This window comes from Propithecus coquereli, unplaced genomic scaffold (assembly GCF_000956105.1).
Source record: "Propithecus coquereli isolate 6110/MARCELLA unplaced genomic scaffold, Pcoq_1.0 Scaffold24, whole genome shotgun sequence".
Classification (NCBI taxonomy): Eukaryota; Metazoa; Chordata; class Mammalia; order Primates; family Indriidae; genus Propithecus; species Propithecus coquereli.
In genome coordinates, this window is record NW_012147952.1 from 1,552,094 (window position 1) to 1,570,126 (window position 18,033).

An 18,033-nucleotide genomic window follows, 5' to 3' on the forward strand; every position below is an offset into this window, starting at 1 on the left:
GTGGTTTTTAGCATATTCACTACATTGTGCAACCATCACCAGTATCTAATTCCAGAATTTTTTTTATCATCCTTCAAATAAACCCAAAACCCATTGGCAGTCAACTCCCAATTCCCTTTTCACTAGCCCTTAGTAATCACTAATCTATCTGTCTTTGTGGATTTGGAGATTAGGTATTTCATTTAAATGGGATCATGCAATATGTAGGCTTTTATAACTGGCTTCTTTCATGTAGTATAATGTTTTCAGCTTCATCCACTTTGTAACATCAATCAGTATTTCATTTCTTTTTGTGGTTGATAATATTCCATTGTATAGATATACCACATTTTGTTTCTCCATTCATCAGTTGATGGTCATTTGGATTGTTTCCATTTTTTGACTGTTATGAATAATGTTTGTATGAATATTCGTATGTAAGAGTTTATGTGGATATATGTTTTCAATTCTCTTATGTATAAACCTAGGAATGGAATTGCTGGTTCACATGGTAACTCTAAGTTAACCTACATTTTAAGTTTAACTGAACTGCCAAAGTGTTTTCTAAAGCAGCTGCATCATTTTACATTCCCACCAGCAATTTTGAGGGCTCCAATTTCTCTAGATTCTCATCAACACTTGTTATTGTCTCTTTTTCATTATAGCCATCCCACTACATGTGAAGTGGAAATCTCATTGTGGTTTTCATAAAGCTGTTGTTAAGATAAAATTATCACACTAATTGATATCTCCAAAGATTCATTGTTTGTGGATTTAGATTCTTAAATTAAAATTGTTCTGACTTAGCAATTTCTTGAAAATGAATTTTTCTTAAAAGGCTAGCAGTATTCAAAGTATTAAAAATTCAGTTTCTTTCTCCCCTGGGGATTCTTTAGTTCTCTATGTTAGAATTATATAAGTACTTATTAATCTATAACACATAGGTCAATCATAACAGGAGCTCTATTAAAGTTAAGATTCCTTGGGATCTAATATTTGTCTACTGGGACAGCTATCTCTAGGGTACACACAAAGTGAGAAATTTAAAGAGAACTAGCTGCTTTAGTGTTACACCTTGGCCATGGGGCTAAAATTAACATGTAAACCTAAGCCTAGACTATAAAGGGCTGTTTTTCTTTTAGTATGCACAAGACCTTTTCTTGAGTGATGTGAGTTTTTAATAGCATGCAAACAAACAGATATGCAAAAAGACTAACAAACCAGATTTTCTGTCATCTGCCACCCAACTCTCAATATATCCCTGATAAATTGAAATCTGTTGGTCTGCCAGATTTCATCCATACAGAGATTCCCTGTTGTTGCTGCCATGAGTTCAGAATGTATTGTTAATCACAAGCAAAGAAAAATCAGAGCCAAATTTGCCAAGAATCAGAACCAGAAACAAATAAACAGAACACACATAGAAAACCAAAGTCAAAAGGAAGAAAACAGAAAACTATGCTGTTGCCTTTTAAGATTAAATCTAGATGCCAGGAAAGCGCATCCCTGGGCTTAGAGATCTCATGGAACACCCTGCTTGGCCAACACTGCTCAAGTAGGGAATACCATTGAGCATCGTCAGTGAGACTTCCAACATTATCAAAACATAATTCTCAAAACTAAAACATAATCATCGAAAAATATTAAATGCTAAAGTTTTAATTAACTCATTAGCGAAAAAACCAACAGGATGACAAGCTGGTTCCAAAGGTGAACCAGGATGACAAGCTGGTTCCAAAGGTGTACTATACATGTACACACATGTATAGTCATTGACAAAAAAAAAGAAATGCCCAAATAGGATTACAAAGTTTGATTCAAAACTGAGTAATGTGCTCTGAGTCAATAAAACCATGACCTGTTGTTTATTCTGTCTACCAGATAGTAATCATTTTCCCCTTATCAGTTTTTTTTTTTGAAATTAACATCTGATTTACAGAGTTGTAAAATGTTTGGACCATAATTATAAGAGTAAATATTAAGTCAGAAATTGCACATTTCTCTAGAGAGTCAAATGACTTAGGAGGCCTTGTTAGGCAATGCTCAAGCACGACATTAAAAGGTATGGTAACAAGCAACTGTTTTTGTGCATGTGTGGTGGTGTCGTTTTTATCTTAGTTCCCTTAGTTCCAAGTTTGGATATTGTTTTTCCTCCTCTGAAGCAACGATTACTCTGAGCAACTGGGTTAATGGATGTCTTTAATGTGATCTGAAAGATTAGAGAAGTAGCAGGGTTTTGTTTGTTTATTTGAATACTTTGTTTGAGAGCCTTACTAGCCATATCTAAGCAGGTATGTCAGTTGACAGCTAGATATATAAATCTGGAGTCCAGGGTTGAGTACAGGAAGGAGAAAAACAATGGAATCTGCAGCATGTAGATAATATGTTAAACTCGGGACCAGGTAAGACATCTAGAGAGTTAGTTTCATTTGGAAATATATATGTCAAGGGGCTAAGCACTAAGGAACTTCAATATTTAGTAATAAAAGAAGACCTAGATCCTTCTAGTGAGGGACAAGTTTGGAAAATCCATGAGAATGAGGTAGTTCAAGACCAAGAGAATAAAATACTTTGATACATGACATATTGAGAGGTCAAAAGGATAGGACGGAGAAGTGATCCACAGGATTTTGCCATGTGGAGTCATTGGTGATTTTGATAAAAGGCAGTTTTAGTGAAGTGGTAGGGACAAAGGCCAATTCAAATTAGTTCAGAAGAGAATAGGAGGAGAAAGGTATAGACAACTCCTTGAGGAGATATTTCAGCAAAAAGTCAGTAGCTGGAGGAAGAGAGGGAATCAAAAACAAAGATGGGTTTTTTGTTTGTTTGATTTTTAAAGACAGGTTATATCGCAGTCTATTTGTATACTGGTAAATTTTTTTTCACTTCCTACTCATAATTAGTCCATTCAGCAATGGGAAGGATGCTGTAGCAAATTTAGTGATGCATGGTGATATAAACTATCAAAATCTTTGTATAACCAGTACAAAATACAAAAAGAGAGCCAGGAGACAGTAGTCATGATGCTAGAGAGATTCTGAAAAGCTTTATAAAGCATAAAGCCTTAAGATGCATCTTAAAGAATTCAGGCTCACATAAATGATAGGACTAGTTTTTCAAGCAACAAAAGCAGAACAAATTAAAGCTAAGAAATGGGGGAGTAGAAGACATATTTGTGCTAAAACAGTGACCTTCAGATTGATTATGTTAATCTGACTGATTAGATCCTCCAAAACCAGCCCTCCTCAATTAGTTAGAAGAATTGAAAATGCCTTAATATGTTCTCACTGAGGTGTTCTAGCTTCTGTAAGAAGCTATACATGTCCTCATATCATGTAAGAATGCTTTTCAGCATCTAAACAAGTATTTCACTTTTTGAACAAAAAGTCACCTCATGTAATTTGTTCACACAATCATTTTTAATGTAACTTCTTAACTGCTTCTCACTGGTAACACTTATTATCCAGATTTCCCTATTTTTTTCAGAACTTTTATTTGTCAACATTGTAGAACATTTCACTACAAGAATTGAGTATCCATGAAAAAAAGTTTTGAATCTTCCCAGCTCATATTAAATAAATTTTCATGATAGACATAGGATAGAAGACATTTTCCTGTACTTTTAAACTTCCTATAACCTAAAGAACATCGTCCAGAATTTCACAATAGTATTTTTTGTGGACTGATTTTTAAAATGCAAATTGAGAGCTGTAATAGAATTCCATTTTTATGGAAATAATGGGGAGAAAATGCACATGTTAATTGGTCCAGACTTTACTATAATGGTAAAAATAAAATCTTCAGAAGAGAGGTTTTCAATAACCACTGTAGGGAGTATGCTAAAAAGGTTGATGAGAGATGAAAAACCACTGATTTCTGAGTTGGCAAGTGTTTGATTGAGGATGGACATTATGACTGTGAAATTGACCAAATCTGACATTTCTGCAGATCCTGCAACAGAATTCTGCAAGTAAAGAAGTAAAAAAAGCAGGTAGTAAGAGGTGACTTAAGAAGGAGTCGCAGATTTAGATAATGCATTCCAATAAATTAGTGAGGACACAGAAGAAATTGATTGTAATATTTATCAGGAAAGAAAGTCCACTGGAGTTGGGAATATAAATCTCACAGAAATCGGTTTTGGACTGGTCATATGTAATACTTTCCTCATTAATGTCTTGAAAGAGTTTGCATAAAATGCATAACAAAATTATCAGATTGCAAATGACTTTTAAAACTTTGCACTAATGGAAAGCTGATTGGAATAGAAATAATAAGAATATTTTATTAGAATTTTGATGTGGATAAATTCAAGTAATGCAGCTAAGGATTAAAAGTTCCAAATTATTCTTATCGGATAGAGGCCTCACTTTTCAGTGCACAATCCATGAAGGATCCTAAGACCAGTCTTGCCTCTTTTCCATAACATATACACCTCCTTGATCTTGCCCTCTCACCTTTCTGAACGCATCTCATACCAATTTTCCTCTCAGCTGAAACGCTCATTAGCTCATTACATATGTGACCACAAACATGTTACGTAATCCCAAGACTTTTTTCATTTGTAATTTTGTTACAATTTATTTTGACTCTCATATTAAATGTCATCACTGTTAAAAGACGCTGTATTAGGTAATGTGTAGTTTGTAGTTCAAAACAGAAAATAGAAAATGAAGAATATCAAGATGGTGGTAAGGGTCTTATAAGTCAGTGTTTGCAAATGTTTTGAGGAAACCTAAAATTAAGAGGGTCATTTCAGACAGATCAAACCAGGTCTTTATTTTGGACCAAAGGACCAGTCTAGATGGATGATATAGCTGCATATTCAATATAATTTAAAAGACTCTAAGAACCGTCCATGCTCCCCACTTGCCTGCCCTACCTCTCCTCAACTCTCAGACATATGTTTACTTGGCTAGTGGAAAGGATATTTTTTCTCTGCTAACCTTCCATGGTGCCTAAGATACTTAGCAATAATGTATTCATTGGAGGAGAGAATGAATCTATTCAAATAAACTAGTACAATCTTGGAACAGAGACAAGTAAATTTTGATAGAAAGAAAACAAAAAAGGAGTCTCAGCCTACAGCATGGAAGCATGAAACGCCAAAAGAGGAGAAATGAGATGGGGAAGTTTGTGAGGAGATGGAAAGTGAAGGGACAAAGGAACAGGAGGGAAACCTTCATCCTAAATCACTTTGTTTGTTTGTTTATTTGTTTTGCCTCCTTAGCAGTGTTACGTAGACTCAGTAAGCCTCAGCAAAAGAGTTGTCTGTTAGTTGAAATCCCAAAGGGAAATTAGAACAATAAACTGTTTTCATTTCTTAAAACTTGTCATGGCAAATCCAAAGAGTATCAATTTTTTTCTGTATTTTTCTTTTAAGGATGCATATGAACTTTTCTTACTGATTTAAATATTTTAGTTTTTCTCTGGTATCATAACTACAGTTTTTACAAAATTGGTCAGTAACATTTACCTCCCCAGGGATAAATATTGGTTGTGTTTCTTTTTACCATCTTAAGAAAGTCTATTAATTACTCCACGTTGAAATAGCATTGTTTTAAGCTATGCCTAGTAAATATTTGGGGGCTGGTGATGTTATCTTAAAGTATCTGTAACTATAGGACTGCTATTCAACTGGCTTTTCCCCCTAAAAATGTGTCTGGATTACTTCATAAATTAGATAGAGTTTCAGTTATGCTGACCTGTAATTTATGGATGCATATATGTTTTTACTTTGTAAATATAGTTCATTTACCCCCAAAATGCAAGGCAGACGGATGGGGACTTCAGGAAGAGCCATCATGAAGAGCACCAGTGTGAGTGGAGAGATGTACACACTGGAGCATAATGACGGCAGCCAGTCGGACACAGCTGTGGGTACAGTTGGAGCAGGTGGAAAGAAACGGAGATCCAGCCTGAGTGCCAAAGTGGTTGCCATAGTGTCTCGAAGGAGTAGAAGCACATCTCAACTTAGCCAAACAGGTGAGTGATGCGAATTCAACGTAAATATCTCAAGTCCTTGCTGGAGAGACAAAAGTTGATCTTCATGCTTTGGCTTGTGATGGGATTGTGGTGTGTATTTGGTTCTTCTTTGCAAAGAAAGTTTATTTTTCTGTCTCTGAAAATGTGTTACATGTATGAGTTTATCTTTTTCCTGTGCAGCTCTCTTGACAAGGATTCATTTTTTAATGTGTAAAGTGGTCAGATACTTCAAGTTAAAAAAAAATAAGGCCATATTTACAAATATGCAAGGAAATGCAAAGAAGTATTAAAGATCCAAATTGATTTATATGCAAGAAAAGCAACAGGATTCTCTTTTTCAAAATGTTCCATAATTCAATTACTTATAATTTAGGCTGTGTCTATATTTTTTATAGAAAAGAAGGTCAGTTGTGCAACTTGAAATATAGTCTTCAAGGTACTGTATGAAGATAATAATTGAACTGTACTTATTATAGTTTCAATGCAAGCAAAAACCCAGCAGTGACTTTTACTTTAGAAAAATGGTTCAGTGGTTTTATGTGAAGAAGAATGTTTTAATATAAATTTGCTTTTCCAGTATTTTCTACTGCTTATGAATCTTAAAAGCTTTATATCCTAAGGGTGTGTGTTTTGTGTGTGTGTGTGCGTGTGTGCACAGAAAGGAGAGTGATTATTTTTGCATTGTAAAATGTAATAAAATACTGCTTAAAATTATATAATATTGGTCAGACACATTAGATAATCCATTACTATGCTCAATACTATGTAAAAAGGTAAATGAAATAGTCAACTGATGTAAGTTGTCAGCACCTGTTTCTCCTCTTGTAACCAACATTGGTTCCATTTTCTGTTCCTAATAGCAACAGCCTTATCACAAAATTTACCTCTACCAAAAAGCTTCCATAAAATCCTTTTTATATCTCACTTGGCATTCTTTAAAAAGTACCTATTTAAAATTATATATTCTACTGGATATATTGACAAATAAGTTAGGGGTAGGAAATTTGAGTCATCTTAAAATCGTAGGATTAGAATAAAACTAGATTAGCTAGCACCCCTCTGATATATCTGTGTCTCTGTCATCCAGTAAGATGAGTTGTTTTGTTTATTGTGAAGAAAAATCGTTTGTCTTCCTTAGAATCAGGTTTCTTTAGGAGTAGGAGGCATTTTTTATTTGTGTTGTTTGTTTTATTTTTTTCATGATGATGGTTCTTGGTTATTGGTTTTGAGGTAATTATGCTTTATAATGTGGAGTGTGGAGAAGGCTTTGACCACCAGACTTCAAAATATTTTGTCACTAAGATGAAATGGAAATGTTCTTTAATGTCGTTTAAGGAAACCAGTGTTTCCTATGAGAGAGGCTACAGGTTTAGGAGATGGTTTATCTTCTTCCCCCAACTTTCCACAGTCTGTCTCTATCTCTGTCTCTGTCTCTGTCTGTCTCTGTCTCTCTTTCTCACCCTGTATCTCTTTCTTTCTCTTTTTTGCACTATCCCTCTCTCTCACTCTCGTGTCACTTCTAGTTAGTTCCCTCTGGTAGAGTAGAATACAGTTTTCTTAGTATAAAACATAATAATAATTTTGCATAGGAACTATACTTGTGGCTTATTTTTGTAGGTAATAGGTTGAAATTATTGCTGTCAAAACACTCAGCCCTTTGCTTTGTTAGTTTAAATTTTCCAGTTATGGTCATGTATTGACTTTAAAATAATATCTACCTTCCCAGAGTTGCACTGTTAATAACTTCTATGAAATACCCTACTTTCAAAGATTTGGTTGCAATGTACAGGTGCAAAAAGGACATTAGATCATGAAGCCCTGAATGCAAAATACATATTTCTTTCCCATAGTGAATTAGTGAATGAACTTTGACTTCTCTCTAGGACTCAGTTTGTTTATATAATGGTAGGTTGAACTAGATGTTCTCCTGTGAACTTTCCAGGTGTAAAATTTTGTTTCTCTTTCTATATCATAATTTTACCTTTCATTTGATAACCTGTCTTTAGGTTTCATTCTTGATTTTTCTAATGTAAGTAACAAATATTGATAAGCCTCAATTATCATTTCTCTTTGTTTTAGTGCATAGACTGATTTTTTCCCTCTTACATCTTCTAGTAGTGATTTTTTCCTCCATCAATGATTAAATTTCATCTCTCGTATAGAGACTCACCAAAAATTCAGAATTTCTTATTCTAAGAAATTTCGTTTTTTATTGCCTCAGCTTCTGGCTGTGATCATCAAACCTGTATTTCCGGATTTCTCCTCTCCCAAGAAATAGTCCTTCATTTTAATCTCCAATAAGAAAGCTCCTCTTTGATTTCTTAGTTTAAACAAGCTCAGTATTTCCATATCTCATAATTTCCAGCCCTTCCTTTCAGTAATACCACAATTTTTATCGTCATAAACCTGTAGAATAGTTTTCCTTTTTTTTAATTTTCCCTGAACTCTCTCTTCTCTAGGCCCATCACCTCAGAAAGGCTATCTGGTTTGTATTGAATTTTAATAAAAACTAGTATAATTGATTTCGATGTCTTCATTATAAAATAAGACCATTCATCTCAGACTGGCAAGGCATTTCAGGGGGCCCTCCAAGTGAATGGATAATTATGGTAGATTTTTTTAATCTTGTCAATTGATCAAAGATTGCAGGAGGAAAACAGCATTACTTATATATTAAAACAAGTTGGATATTGTGTGAAATAGAATGTATTATGTTTAATATAGATGTCTGAGTAAGTTTAATGTAAAAAAAACTTCAATTAAGGACTTCTCTCACAGTGAGCCTTTTTCCAATGAGACACCCTGGGTTACAGGTTCTCTCCCCTCTGCCATTGCTGATGACAGACATAAATGTGAGGTGCTAAAAATAAACTTTAACTAGCTCTTTTTAGCATGATCTGTTTTAAGCACATCATTTTTCTGTTTTTAATTAGAAAATTTTGTTAAGGAATATATTTGATCTTTATCTGAAGTCAAGTAAAATTTATTTTTAAAAAGTATATATTATTTATTATTATTTTTATATAAAATATATAATTTACTGTGTTCTTCATTTATATCCTATAGAATATTTCAGTTATAAGTAATATTAAATTTTTAAATCCCTTCCTCCATACCATTTATTCATAATGAAAGTAGGAATAACTTTTTGAAATATTATTTTCTAAACTAGAAGAGTGGCATGAACAGAAAGGTTTCCAGCAATGAATCTAGGTGCTGTTCACAAATGCCTTCAACCTAGCAAGCTTATAGCTAAAAACCTATTTGACAAACAGCAGCTGAATTAGATTTCAAGAGTATGAAGTAGGGAAGAAAAGGAAATTTTAAGAAAAAGTCCCTGAGCTGGAAATATTCTGGAATTGAATGAAGTTCTAGGTAAACTTAGGGCTGAGCTTTAAAATATGAAGAAGATTTTAGTCTATGTTGGTTTAGTGGCCCAACCCATGTAATGTGAAGATTTGACTCCTCATATACTAACTACATAATATTCCACCAGTGGTCATCGTCTCTTCACTTGTAAACAAAGGCATTATTGGGAAAAGTCTACAAATCTATGAAAAATCATTCCTAAATAACACTCTTGAAATTATGGTAAGAAGTATCATAAAATAACAAATATTCATGTGTCTACATGAATAAAACTAATACTGTATCTACCTTTCTAGAGCTTTTCCATGTACTCTTAAGTTATGTACACGTGTGTGTGTTCCCTCAAGGATATCACAGAATAATAGAACAAATCATAAATATTTCAGCTGAGAAAAGGCAATTACGCAGGTGTCAAAGTGGCACAGAACACAGAAAAGGATGGGATTCCCTCTCTCATGAACTTTCGAAAGGCTTTCTGGAAGAGTTGAGACCTAAGTATAAAAACATAAATAGGCCGGGCACGGTGGCTCATGCCTGTAATCCTAGCACTCTGGGAGGCCGAGGCGGGCGAATTGTTTGAGCTCAGGAGTTCGAAACCAGCCTGAGCAAGAGCGAGACCCCGTCTCTACTAAAAATGGAAAGAAATTAATTGCACAACTAAAAATACATAGAAAAAATTAGCCGGGCATGGTGGCGCATGCCTGTATTCCCAGCTACTTGGGAGGCTGAGGCAGGAGGATTGCTTGAGCCCAGGAGTTTGAGTTTGCTGTGTGTGAGCTAGGATGATGCCACGGCACTCTAGCCCGGGCAACAGAGTGAGACTCTGTCTCAAAAAAAAAAAAAAAAAAAACATAAATAAATCAAGAAGATTACAAAGAGAAGGACTTTCCAAGGCAGAGGGAACAGGACATTTATTAAATGTTGAAAATTGTGAGTGTTTACTCACCTGGGATATGGAGGGAAATGTATGTGGATCCTAAAACCACATGAAAGATTTCTTTAATTTTCATGGATACCCTTCCTCAATATAAGAGAAAAGGTCATCTCAGGACACATCTTAGATTGAATAAGTTTTTTACAAGTGAGACTATGATTTCTGATTAAAACTTTTAGCTTTTATGAAGAACATATCTATAAATGTAAAATATCATCATCTTTATAGACAAGAAATTACTCAATTTATTTTATACTACTGAGTAACTATTATCTGCAGTACTCTACCAGGTACGGTGGGTATTTTAAAAGTAGAAATATCATCCCCAGTGGAAGGAAATAATTCACACTTGAAATACATATGAGCCAAAGAATTAAATGAGAAAACGTAAAATAAAATCCTAAACAAAGTAAAACTCTGTGCTGTTTATGCATGTTGCCAAAGGAAGGGGAAGACAAATTGGTCAAGGATTTCAGTCTACCAGAATGAGGGCACACACAGAATTGGTAGATGATTTTGTTCTAACCATACAGTAAAATTATTATTTATTTTGTCATTAATAGCTAAGAATACTTTGTGAGGTTAATATTAGTTTTTTCTAAATACTGGCAGGATTTTTTGTGTTTAGATTCTAATTATGGAAAACATTACAAGACCATATTACAATTTTTAAATAATTAAAAGTCAGTTATGATTTACTAGTAATGTACTAAAAAAAAAAAAACTGCTATGCTTCTTTAATGGTACATATTCTGTACCTTTCCAACATTTTTCCACCATCAAAATTTCTTTCTCCCCTGTCCAGTTCCTTTTCTTTAAGACCCTGCTCAAGACCCTCTAACTCTACATGGTGTCCCCTACTTTTCAACATTCACCAGTGCTTTTTTTTTTTACTCTGAATTCCTGGGTGAAGCTCTCTGACTTCACTGTCTACTTGCTGCAAGCACAAAATTTGGGGGCTACTTCCATTAGCAAAATAATAGGCACAGATTTGTAAGAAAAGTATCTTACATAGATACAGATAAACAGAAAAATTCCAATGACTTGAAAATGTTGCACACTCTGAGTAGAAGAACCTGAACCTATATTTATGAAAAGGCCTTTCAGTCACATTATGCTCCTCACATATTCTTCCTTTCCTTTTATGTTACACCAGGGTGCATGGAGCAGGGCCTGGGCCCCTGCAGGCTCCAGCTACCACACTTCTGGTCTAGACGCCCTGCAAAGCCTTTTCCTTCTCTCTTCCTCACCTGGCACATTTAGCATTATCTATTTTACGGTTTAGGCATTTACAAAAGACTGGAGTCTCTGCCTTCCGGCTGTCTCGTGTTTTCCTGCAAAAATCCGTGAGTCAAGGAAGCATAAAATAATTTTGTGGAAATTATTTAAAGGCTAATAATTTTGTGGAAAGGTGAAAGAAAAATACAAGGAAAAAAAACCCACAAATATATGTTTCAATAAATTATTCCTAGTCCATGAGCACAATTTGGCTAGAGCAAAGGTATGTGAGAGGTCTGTATTGGGAAACAGTTTTAAAGAAAATGTCAGGATCAGGCCTTAAAAGCTCTGTAAGGGACTTAGCTCACCATCTGATGGGGAACTTTTAATCAAGAGAACGGAAGAAAAGCAGCTGTACTCCCGGAAGCTTAAACTGGAAGTAGGTGTGGAAAATCAGTGAGGAAGAGCACATGGAAGCAAAGTCAGGTGGAGACTAGTGGACGAAATGAAAGTGGCATTGAAAATGGAAGGAGTGAGCTTGCTCAGGAAAAAGAACGAACTGAAAGTAGACTCGACAGAGGACAAGGTGAAATCCCATATTCAGAAACAAATAATGAGGGACAAAGGGAAAAAATGGATAAAGACCTGGGGTGCGAGGGTGAAGATCTAGAAGAAGAGGAGGAGAAACAGAGTCTCCAGGGAGGTAAGAATTTTAGAGAGAGGCTCGTTAACCTACAGAAAGATTGATGGGGTTAGGGAGTAAGAATAGATCATTGATTTATGGACTGAATGGCTATCCCTGACCTTCAGTTTGGATAGACTAGTAAGGAAGGGGTGAGGCTAGAGTGTGCCCCAAGTGTGGGAGAGGATTCGGCATGGGCTGGGGCCCATTCTACTCTCCATTTTATCATTTATTTCAGCTCCCTCTCGTAACCATTGCCTCATCCATCTCTGCTTTAATCACTCCCCCCAGCTGGATTTGAGATGGGGCTCTTGTCAGGATAGGAGGCACTAGAACAGGAGTTGCTATGAGTGGGAGCCCCAGGGAATGGGGCTAGGGGAGCTATAGTGGGACAGAGCGACGCTGCCCACACCATCCCTAAAGGCTGTTCAGAAAGATGGTGCTGCGTCTGGAAAGAAGGATAAACAGAGGTGATTCTAAATTAACTTCTCTTCAGGAAGTTTAGCATTAGGAAAGAAAGACATCAAATGCAAGCAGTCCTTTTTTCTTTCATGCGATTGACATTTATTAAGTATTTTTCTTGTACCACACTCTGAGAGAGTATTAGGAGTAAGTAATTGCTTCCCAAAAGTCTCATAGGTAAAGCAAGTCATAAAATAAAGCGAACGAGCGTCTGCTTGAAGAGTATACTTTATTTACCTTGAGAAAATGAATATTTTACATTTGTCCTAGGACTTGTTTTTTCTTCTTCCCACCATTACAGTTTACCAAAATATTCTCTGTATTTTAAGTTTAGTATTACTTTGTAAAGACTCTCTGTCTTTTCCCTTATAAAAATAAGTGTGTAGCTGCAGGGAAGGAAGGCTAAGGTAGTCTCTTTGAACATTCTAGGAAATGTTTTCTTGGCTCTGCTGATTATTAACAGTGTAAGCCAAAAATTTTTATAAAGGATGCGGGCCCCCCAAAAGATTCAGAAACTGAAAGCTACTGTGGATCAAAATCTTGCTGAAATCTGAATTCTGTATTCATGCCTCATTTATTTGATTCATTTAATGGCACGAGAAAAACATTCTGAGGAACGTAATGTTTCATGTTCTTTGTTTCCTGAACGCAAAATCATGGTGCCAGAAATGATTCTCAAGTCTGCAAAACCATCAAATTAATGTAAGCATGGGCTCTTTTATTTACTGTTGCTGTCTGGCTTAGGAATTCACTACTGTTAATAGAGATTCAATTCAGCTGTAGTAACTCATCTTCTGAAGAGATGCCCTAATAAGGATTAGTATTTTCAAACATACTCCAGCTGCTCTATGTTTATTCTTTTCCTTGCTCTGTACTATAAATTTTGAGCTCAGCTAAGATGTAGATATACTTTTAGGTTAGTCTGGTAGAAAAAAAAATATTGGTTTGAGTGGAATTGATTTTTATGGTTAATTTGTATTTCAGGATTTGGAGAAGGAAACTAAATTTATTTAGTGCCTTCAAAGCACAACATTAAGTACTCAATTAATTGCACATGATGATAATTATTTTTAACTGTACTAAGATAATTGTTAAGCATGAGATCACTTTCAGAATGTGTGTCATAACATATTTTAGGTAGTTAATGATCTAAGGATAAAACTGATTATTTTTAAGCAGATAACCAATTTCAATACATCCTCATTTAATGCGGAGTGGTTTTAAAGAGATTTTTTGATTTACTTTACTAATGTTTTTTACATTTTAAGCATGAAAAAGCAAAAAGAAAATATATAAATTCCTGCAATATCACCACTAATTGCAAATTTGGTGTGAAAATATCAGTATATTATTGGCTAATCTTTTTGTGCGTTTGTGTTATTAATATTGATAAAGCCATTAGCAATAATAGTTGTAATTTATTGAGCAATTACTACATGCCAGCCAGTGTTTTAATTACTTTGCATGTATTAATTTCACCAGTACACAAAATACAGCCATGAGGTACTATTATTATTCCCATTTTACTGGTTCCATTACTTGTCTGAAGCCACACAACTCTTAGAAGTTGAAGTAGGATTTATGTTCTTAACCACTTTGTTGCAATCCCATGCAACTGTATGTACACACAGAGATACCTTTTTTATATAGCTTTTTAAAACAACCATAGCTTTATAATATTTATTTTGTTCTATTTTCTTACCTCTTTTTGTTTTTTACTTTTAAAAAAGGTGCATTTAGGACACAATTCCAAGGGCCTTGTACCTTGTACCAGGGTGGATTGGAACGAGCTGGATGGGCTCAAGAGAGTTAGATCTTAAAATCTTTTGTATCTCTTGTATCTGAAAGTTTGTGAGCAGTAGGAAGGAGAAGAATGTCAGAGATGAGGATACATGATGTTGCCATTTACTAAGAAGGTGATTACTGGTAAAGGGCCATATTTGCCATTCTGGCCATGTTGAGCATATAAATGGCAATTGAAATCAATAAAGTTGCTTAGGAAGGAGATGTAGAATACAAGGAAAGAGGATCTGGAAAAGACTGCTGAAGAAAACAAAAAGTCAAAGGGCCATTTTGAACCTCAGTTTTCCCAACTATAAAATTGGAATAAATGGTACCTACCTCAGAAAACTATTGTGAAAATTAAATGAAAAATTTCATAAGCAGTTTATCCAGGTAGCTGACACATAGCAAGAGATCAATAATCATAATAATAATTAGCAATTTTAATAATTCCGAGAAACCAAATAAAAGGGCAGTAGGTAAAGAACAGATAGCAGTGACATCATTGATAAATGGCAATCATGGGATGTTAATGTAGAGAATATTTTCATCTGTTCATTAGGTATAGTTAATAGAATACAAATCCTTAAGATTTAACACTTGAGTTCTAAGTCTGAGTTTCTCAAAGCTCTTCCTGTCAACTCTACCTTCTATGATCTGGTGAAATCTGTCAGTCTTGGCCTCAGTAAATTGCACTTGCTCATATCTACCACTTTGTGCACACACATGAAAGGTGTTTGTGGACACCCAGAAGTATGCTGACCCCAAATTAGGGATAAGCTGCAAGACAGTGATCCAAGTTCTCTCTTTACCAGCTCCTCCCTCCTCTGCTCTGTTATTCAACCTTTATTATATTAGTTCAGGGCTCAGCAAACTCTGGCTCCAAGCCTGTTTTTCTTGTTGTTTATGATGCGTGAGCTAAGAATGATTTTTATGGTTTTTTAAATGGTTGGAAAAAAATCAAAATGAGAATAATATTTTGTGACATGTGAAAATTATATGAAATCCAATTTCAGTATTCATAAATACAGTTTTATTTCAATAGAACCATATTTATTCATTTACATTCTGTCTGTAAATGTACATTCTTTCATGCTACAAAGTCAGAGACCACTTGGCCCACTAACCTAAAAATATTCACTATTTGGTTCTTTAAAGAGAAAGTTTCTTAATCTCTGTTCTAGGCCAAGAACTTAGTGCCAGCAACGCAGAAGGCGACATTAGTGAACGGTGATCATTTCTATTATTGTTCTTTGCTTCTCAGAGTCAGGAGTTAACTTACCCTACTACCATGGCTTTATTTTTTTTCCATATTCCTGTCGTGTTTACATTTACACCATGAGCCTATTTATCTCTCTCACTAGACACAGTGATTCTCCAGAATGAAGACTTATATGCCCCTGTGGATAAGACTCTACAGATCTTCAGCTTTGCCCTAAAAATTGACTTCTGACTTAGCTGCTTACATAAAGTAGTAAAAGCACTTCACTCAACTCTAAGCTTCCCAGTTGGGTGTTCAGGGACTGTATCTGTTATTTCACTGACAGTTACTTCCCTACCACTTAGCACAAAGCCTGTACCAGACAGACAAAAGTTTACTTGAATGAAAGAAACTTTTAAAAGAGTCTTCTGTACTCTATCTCTTTTTTCATAAGCCACTCAGTCTTCCTCTCACTCTAATCTGAATTCTGCCCATCCAGTTCTCCCAGAACATTCTTACTAAGGTCACAGAAAGTCCATAGACATGAATTTATTTGGATAATTTAACCTATGGTGTGGGTCATAGGTATTGTGCAGAGGTGAAACCAATGAGCTCTGTATAACAGAAAAATATGAGTTAAAAATGTCTACTTTTTATTTGACGTGAGTAAATGCATTTTATTTATTTCCCTTCTCTCAAATGTGTAACTTCATTTCTGCTATGCTCCAGACTTAGCTTCCTGAGGTTCACAAAACGGGCCTTGAAGCTTCTTTTGTTGACTTTTGCAGGTGCTAATCTCTCTAGTGGGAAAGTTCTTAATCTGTCATCTTGCCTGTCAAAATCCTCTTCATTCAAGCCCCACCCGAATTTCAACTTCTTACCAGGGCCAAAAGTAATTCTCCTAAGTCCTATAAGGCTGTTTTTTTTTTTTTTTTTGGTTCTCATGTGGTGCTGCTTAAATACTTCTTTGACCCGTAAATATCTGTAGAGGTCTTGTCACAAGATGAACTTGAAAGTTTCTCAAGGGTTGCAACCACGTGTCAGGTGTTTTTTTGATGTTACACAACAGTGCCTTTAATGCAAAGGAATTACAATAAATGTCTTTTGGATGAGTGAGTATGATGCTTGCTCAGTCAAAATGTCATGTTCAGATACTAATTAATTGATCATATTATGGCATTTAATTTAACATTGTGACAAGTTGTTCTCAGTGGGTAAATTTTAAAGGCAATTTTTCTTCTATGTTGGGTTTTGTTATTTCTGGGAATTGGCTGGGTGCAGTGGCTCATGCCTATAATCCTAGCGCTTTGGGAGGCTGAGGTGGGAGGATTGCTTAAGGCCAGAAGTTCAAGACCAGCTTGGGCAACATAGCAAGACTCCATCTTTACAAAACATTTAAAAAATTAGCCAGGCATGGTGGTGCATTCCTGTAGTCTCAGCTACTTGGGAGGCTGAGGTGAGAGGATCACTTCAGCCCAGGGATTTGATGCTACAGTGAGCTGTGATTGTGCCACTGCACTCCAGCCTGGGCAACAGAGCCAGACCCTGTCTCCAGAAAGAAAGAAAGAAATTCTTTTTTATTTTTAACAAGTACAGTTGCCCTTTGAACAACACGGGTTTGAACAGCAAGAGTACACTTATACTTGGATTTTTTTCAACCAAATGTGGATCTGAACTACTGTATTCTTAGGAATTAAAAATCCTCCTTAAGGAGGGCTGACTTAAATTTTGGTATACACAGGGGTCCTGGAACCAACCCCTGAATATACTGAGGGATTACTGTAGAATTGATTTATGTATTATTTTGCCACTTCCTTTTCCTTTTCTTTCTCATCTTATATATCATTTGAACATTTATCTGGATACGTTTAATCAGTTAATTCCACCTTTTGGCTTTTAGGTATTAACTCTTCTATAGACAAGAGCATATAATTATCATTTTAAGATTTTGAGATAGTAAAATCTGGTGCTGATGATAACTACTTTACCATTACAGTAAAAGTCAAATAAAGTAACATTTTATTAGAAAATTACTGAGAGATAAAAATTTGCATTTATGAAGTATAATAGATAATGATGATAAAGACATTATGTGTTGCCAACATTCTTCTACATATGTTACTTCACTTAATAAAGGTCTGTTAACCGTATGAAAATACTTCGGTAAGAAATGCAAAATGTCCATATTTTTTGGAAATCTATCTTTGTTGAGGGATAGAGACAGAGGATGTTTGTGGATAAGGGATCAATTGTAATTGCTTTTTAAATAAGCTAGCAAATTCTTATTTGAGAAATAAACTTCTGATATTGGGCCAGCACATTGTGGTACTTATTACAAAATCATTTACATTGTAAGGATTCTTTTCTTATAACCAAAGAATTTGGTACACACAATGATTAGTCATAGTTTTAGTGAAGCTTAAC

The 18,033-nt window shown here is 35.1% G+C and overlaps 1 protein-coding gene across 6 annotated transcripts in view; it reads left to right on the forward strand.

Annotated features, from left to right (window-relative positions):
* Positions 1 to 18,033, forward strand: part of RIMS1 (regulating synaptic membrane exocytosis 1) — a 482,695-nt gene that overhangs the window by 412,445 nt on the left and 52,217 nt on the right. For 3 of the 6 annotated variants that reach the window (XM_012646050.1, XM_012646051.1, XM_012646052.1), the window contains one exon: positions 5,726 to 5,961. The exons of the other annotated variants lie outside the window; for them this stretch is intronic. In XM_012646050.1, the coding sequence (XP_012501504.1) occupies positions 5,726 to 5,961 (236 nt within the window). The remainder of the gene's footprint in view (positions 1 to 5,725; positions 5,962 to 18,033) is intronic. 6 annotated transcript variants of the gene reach the window in all.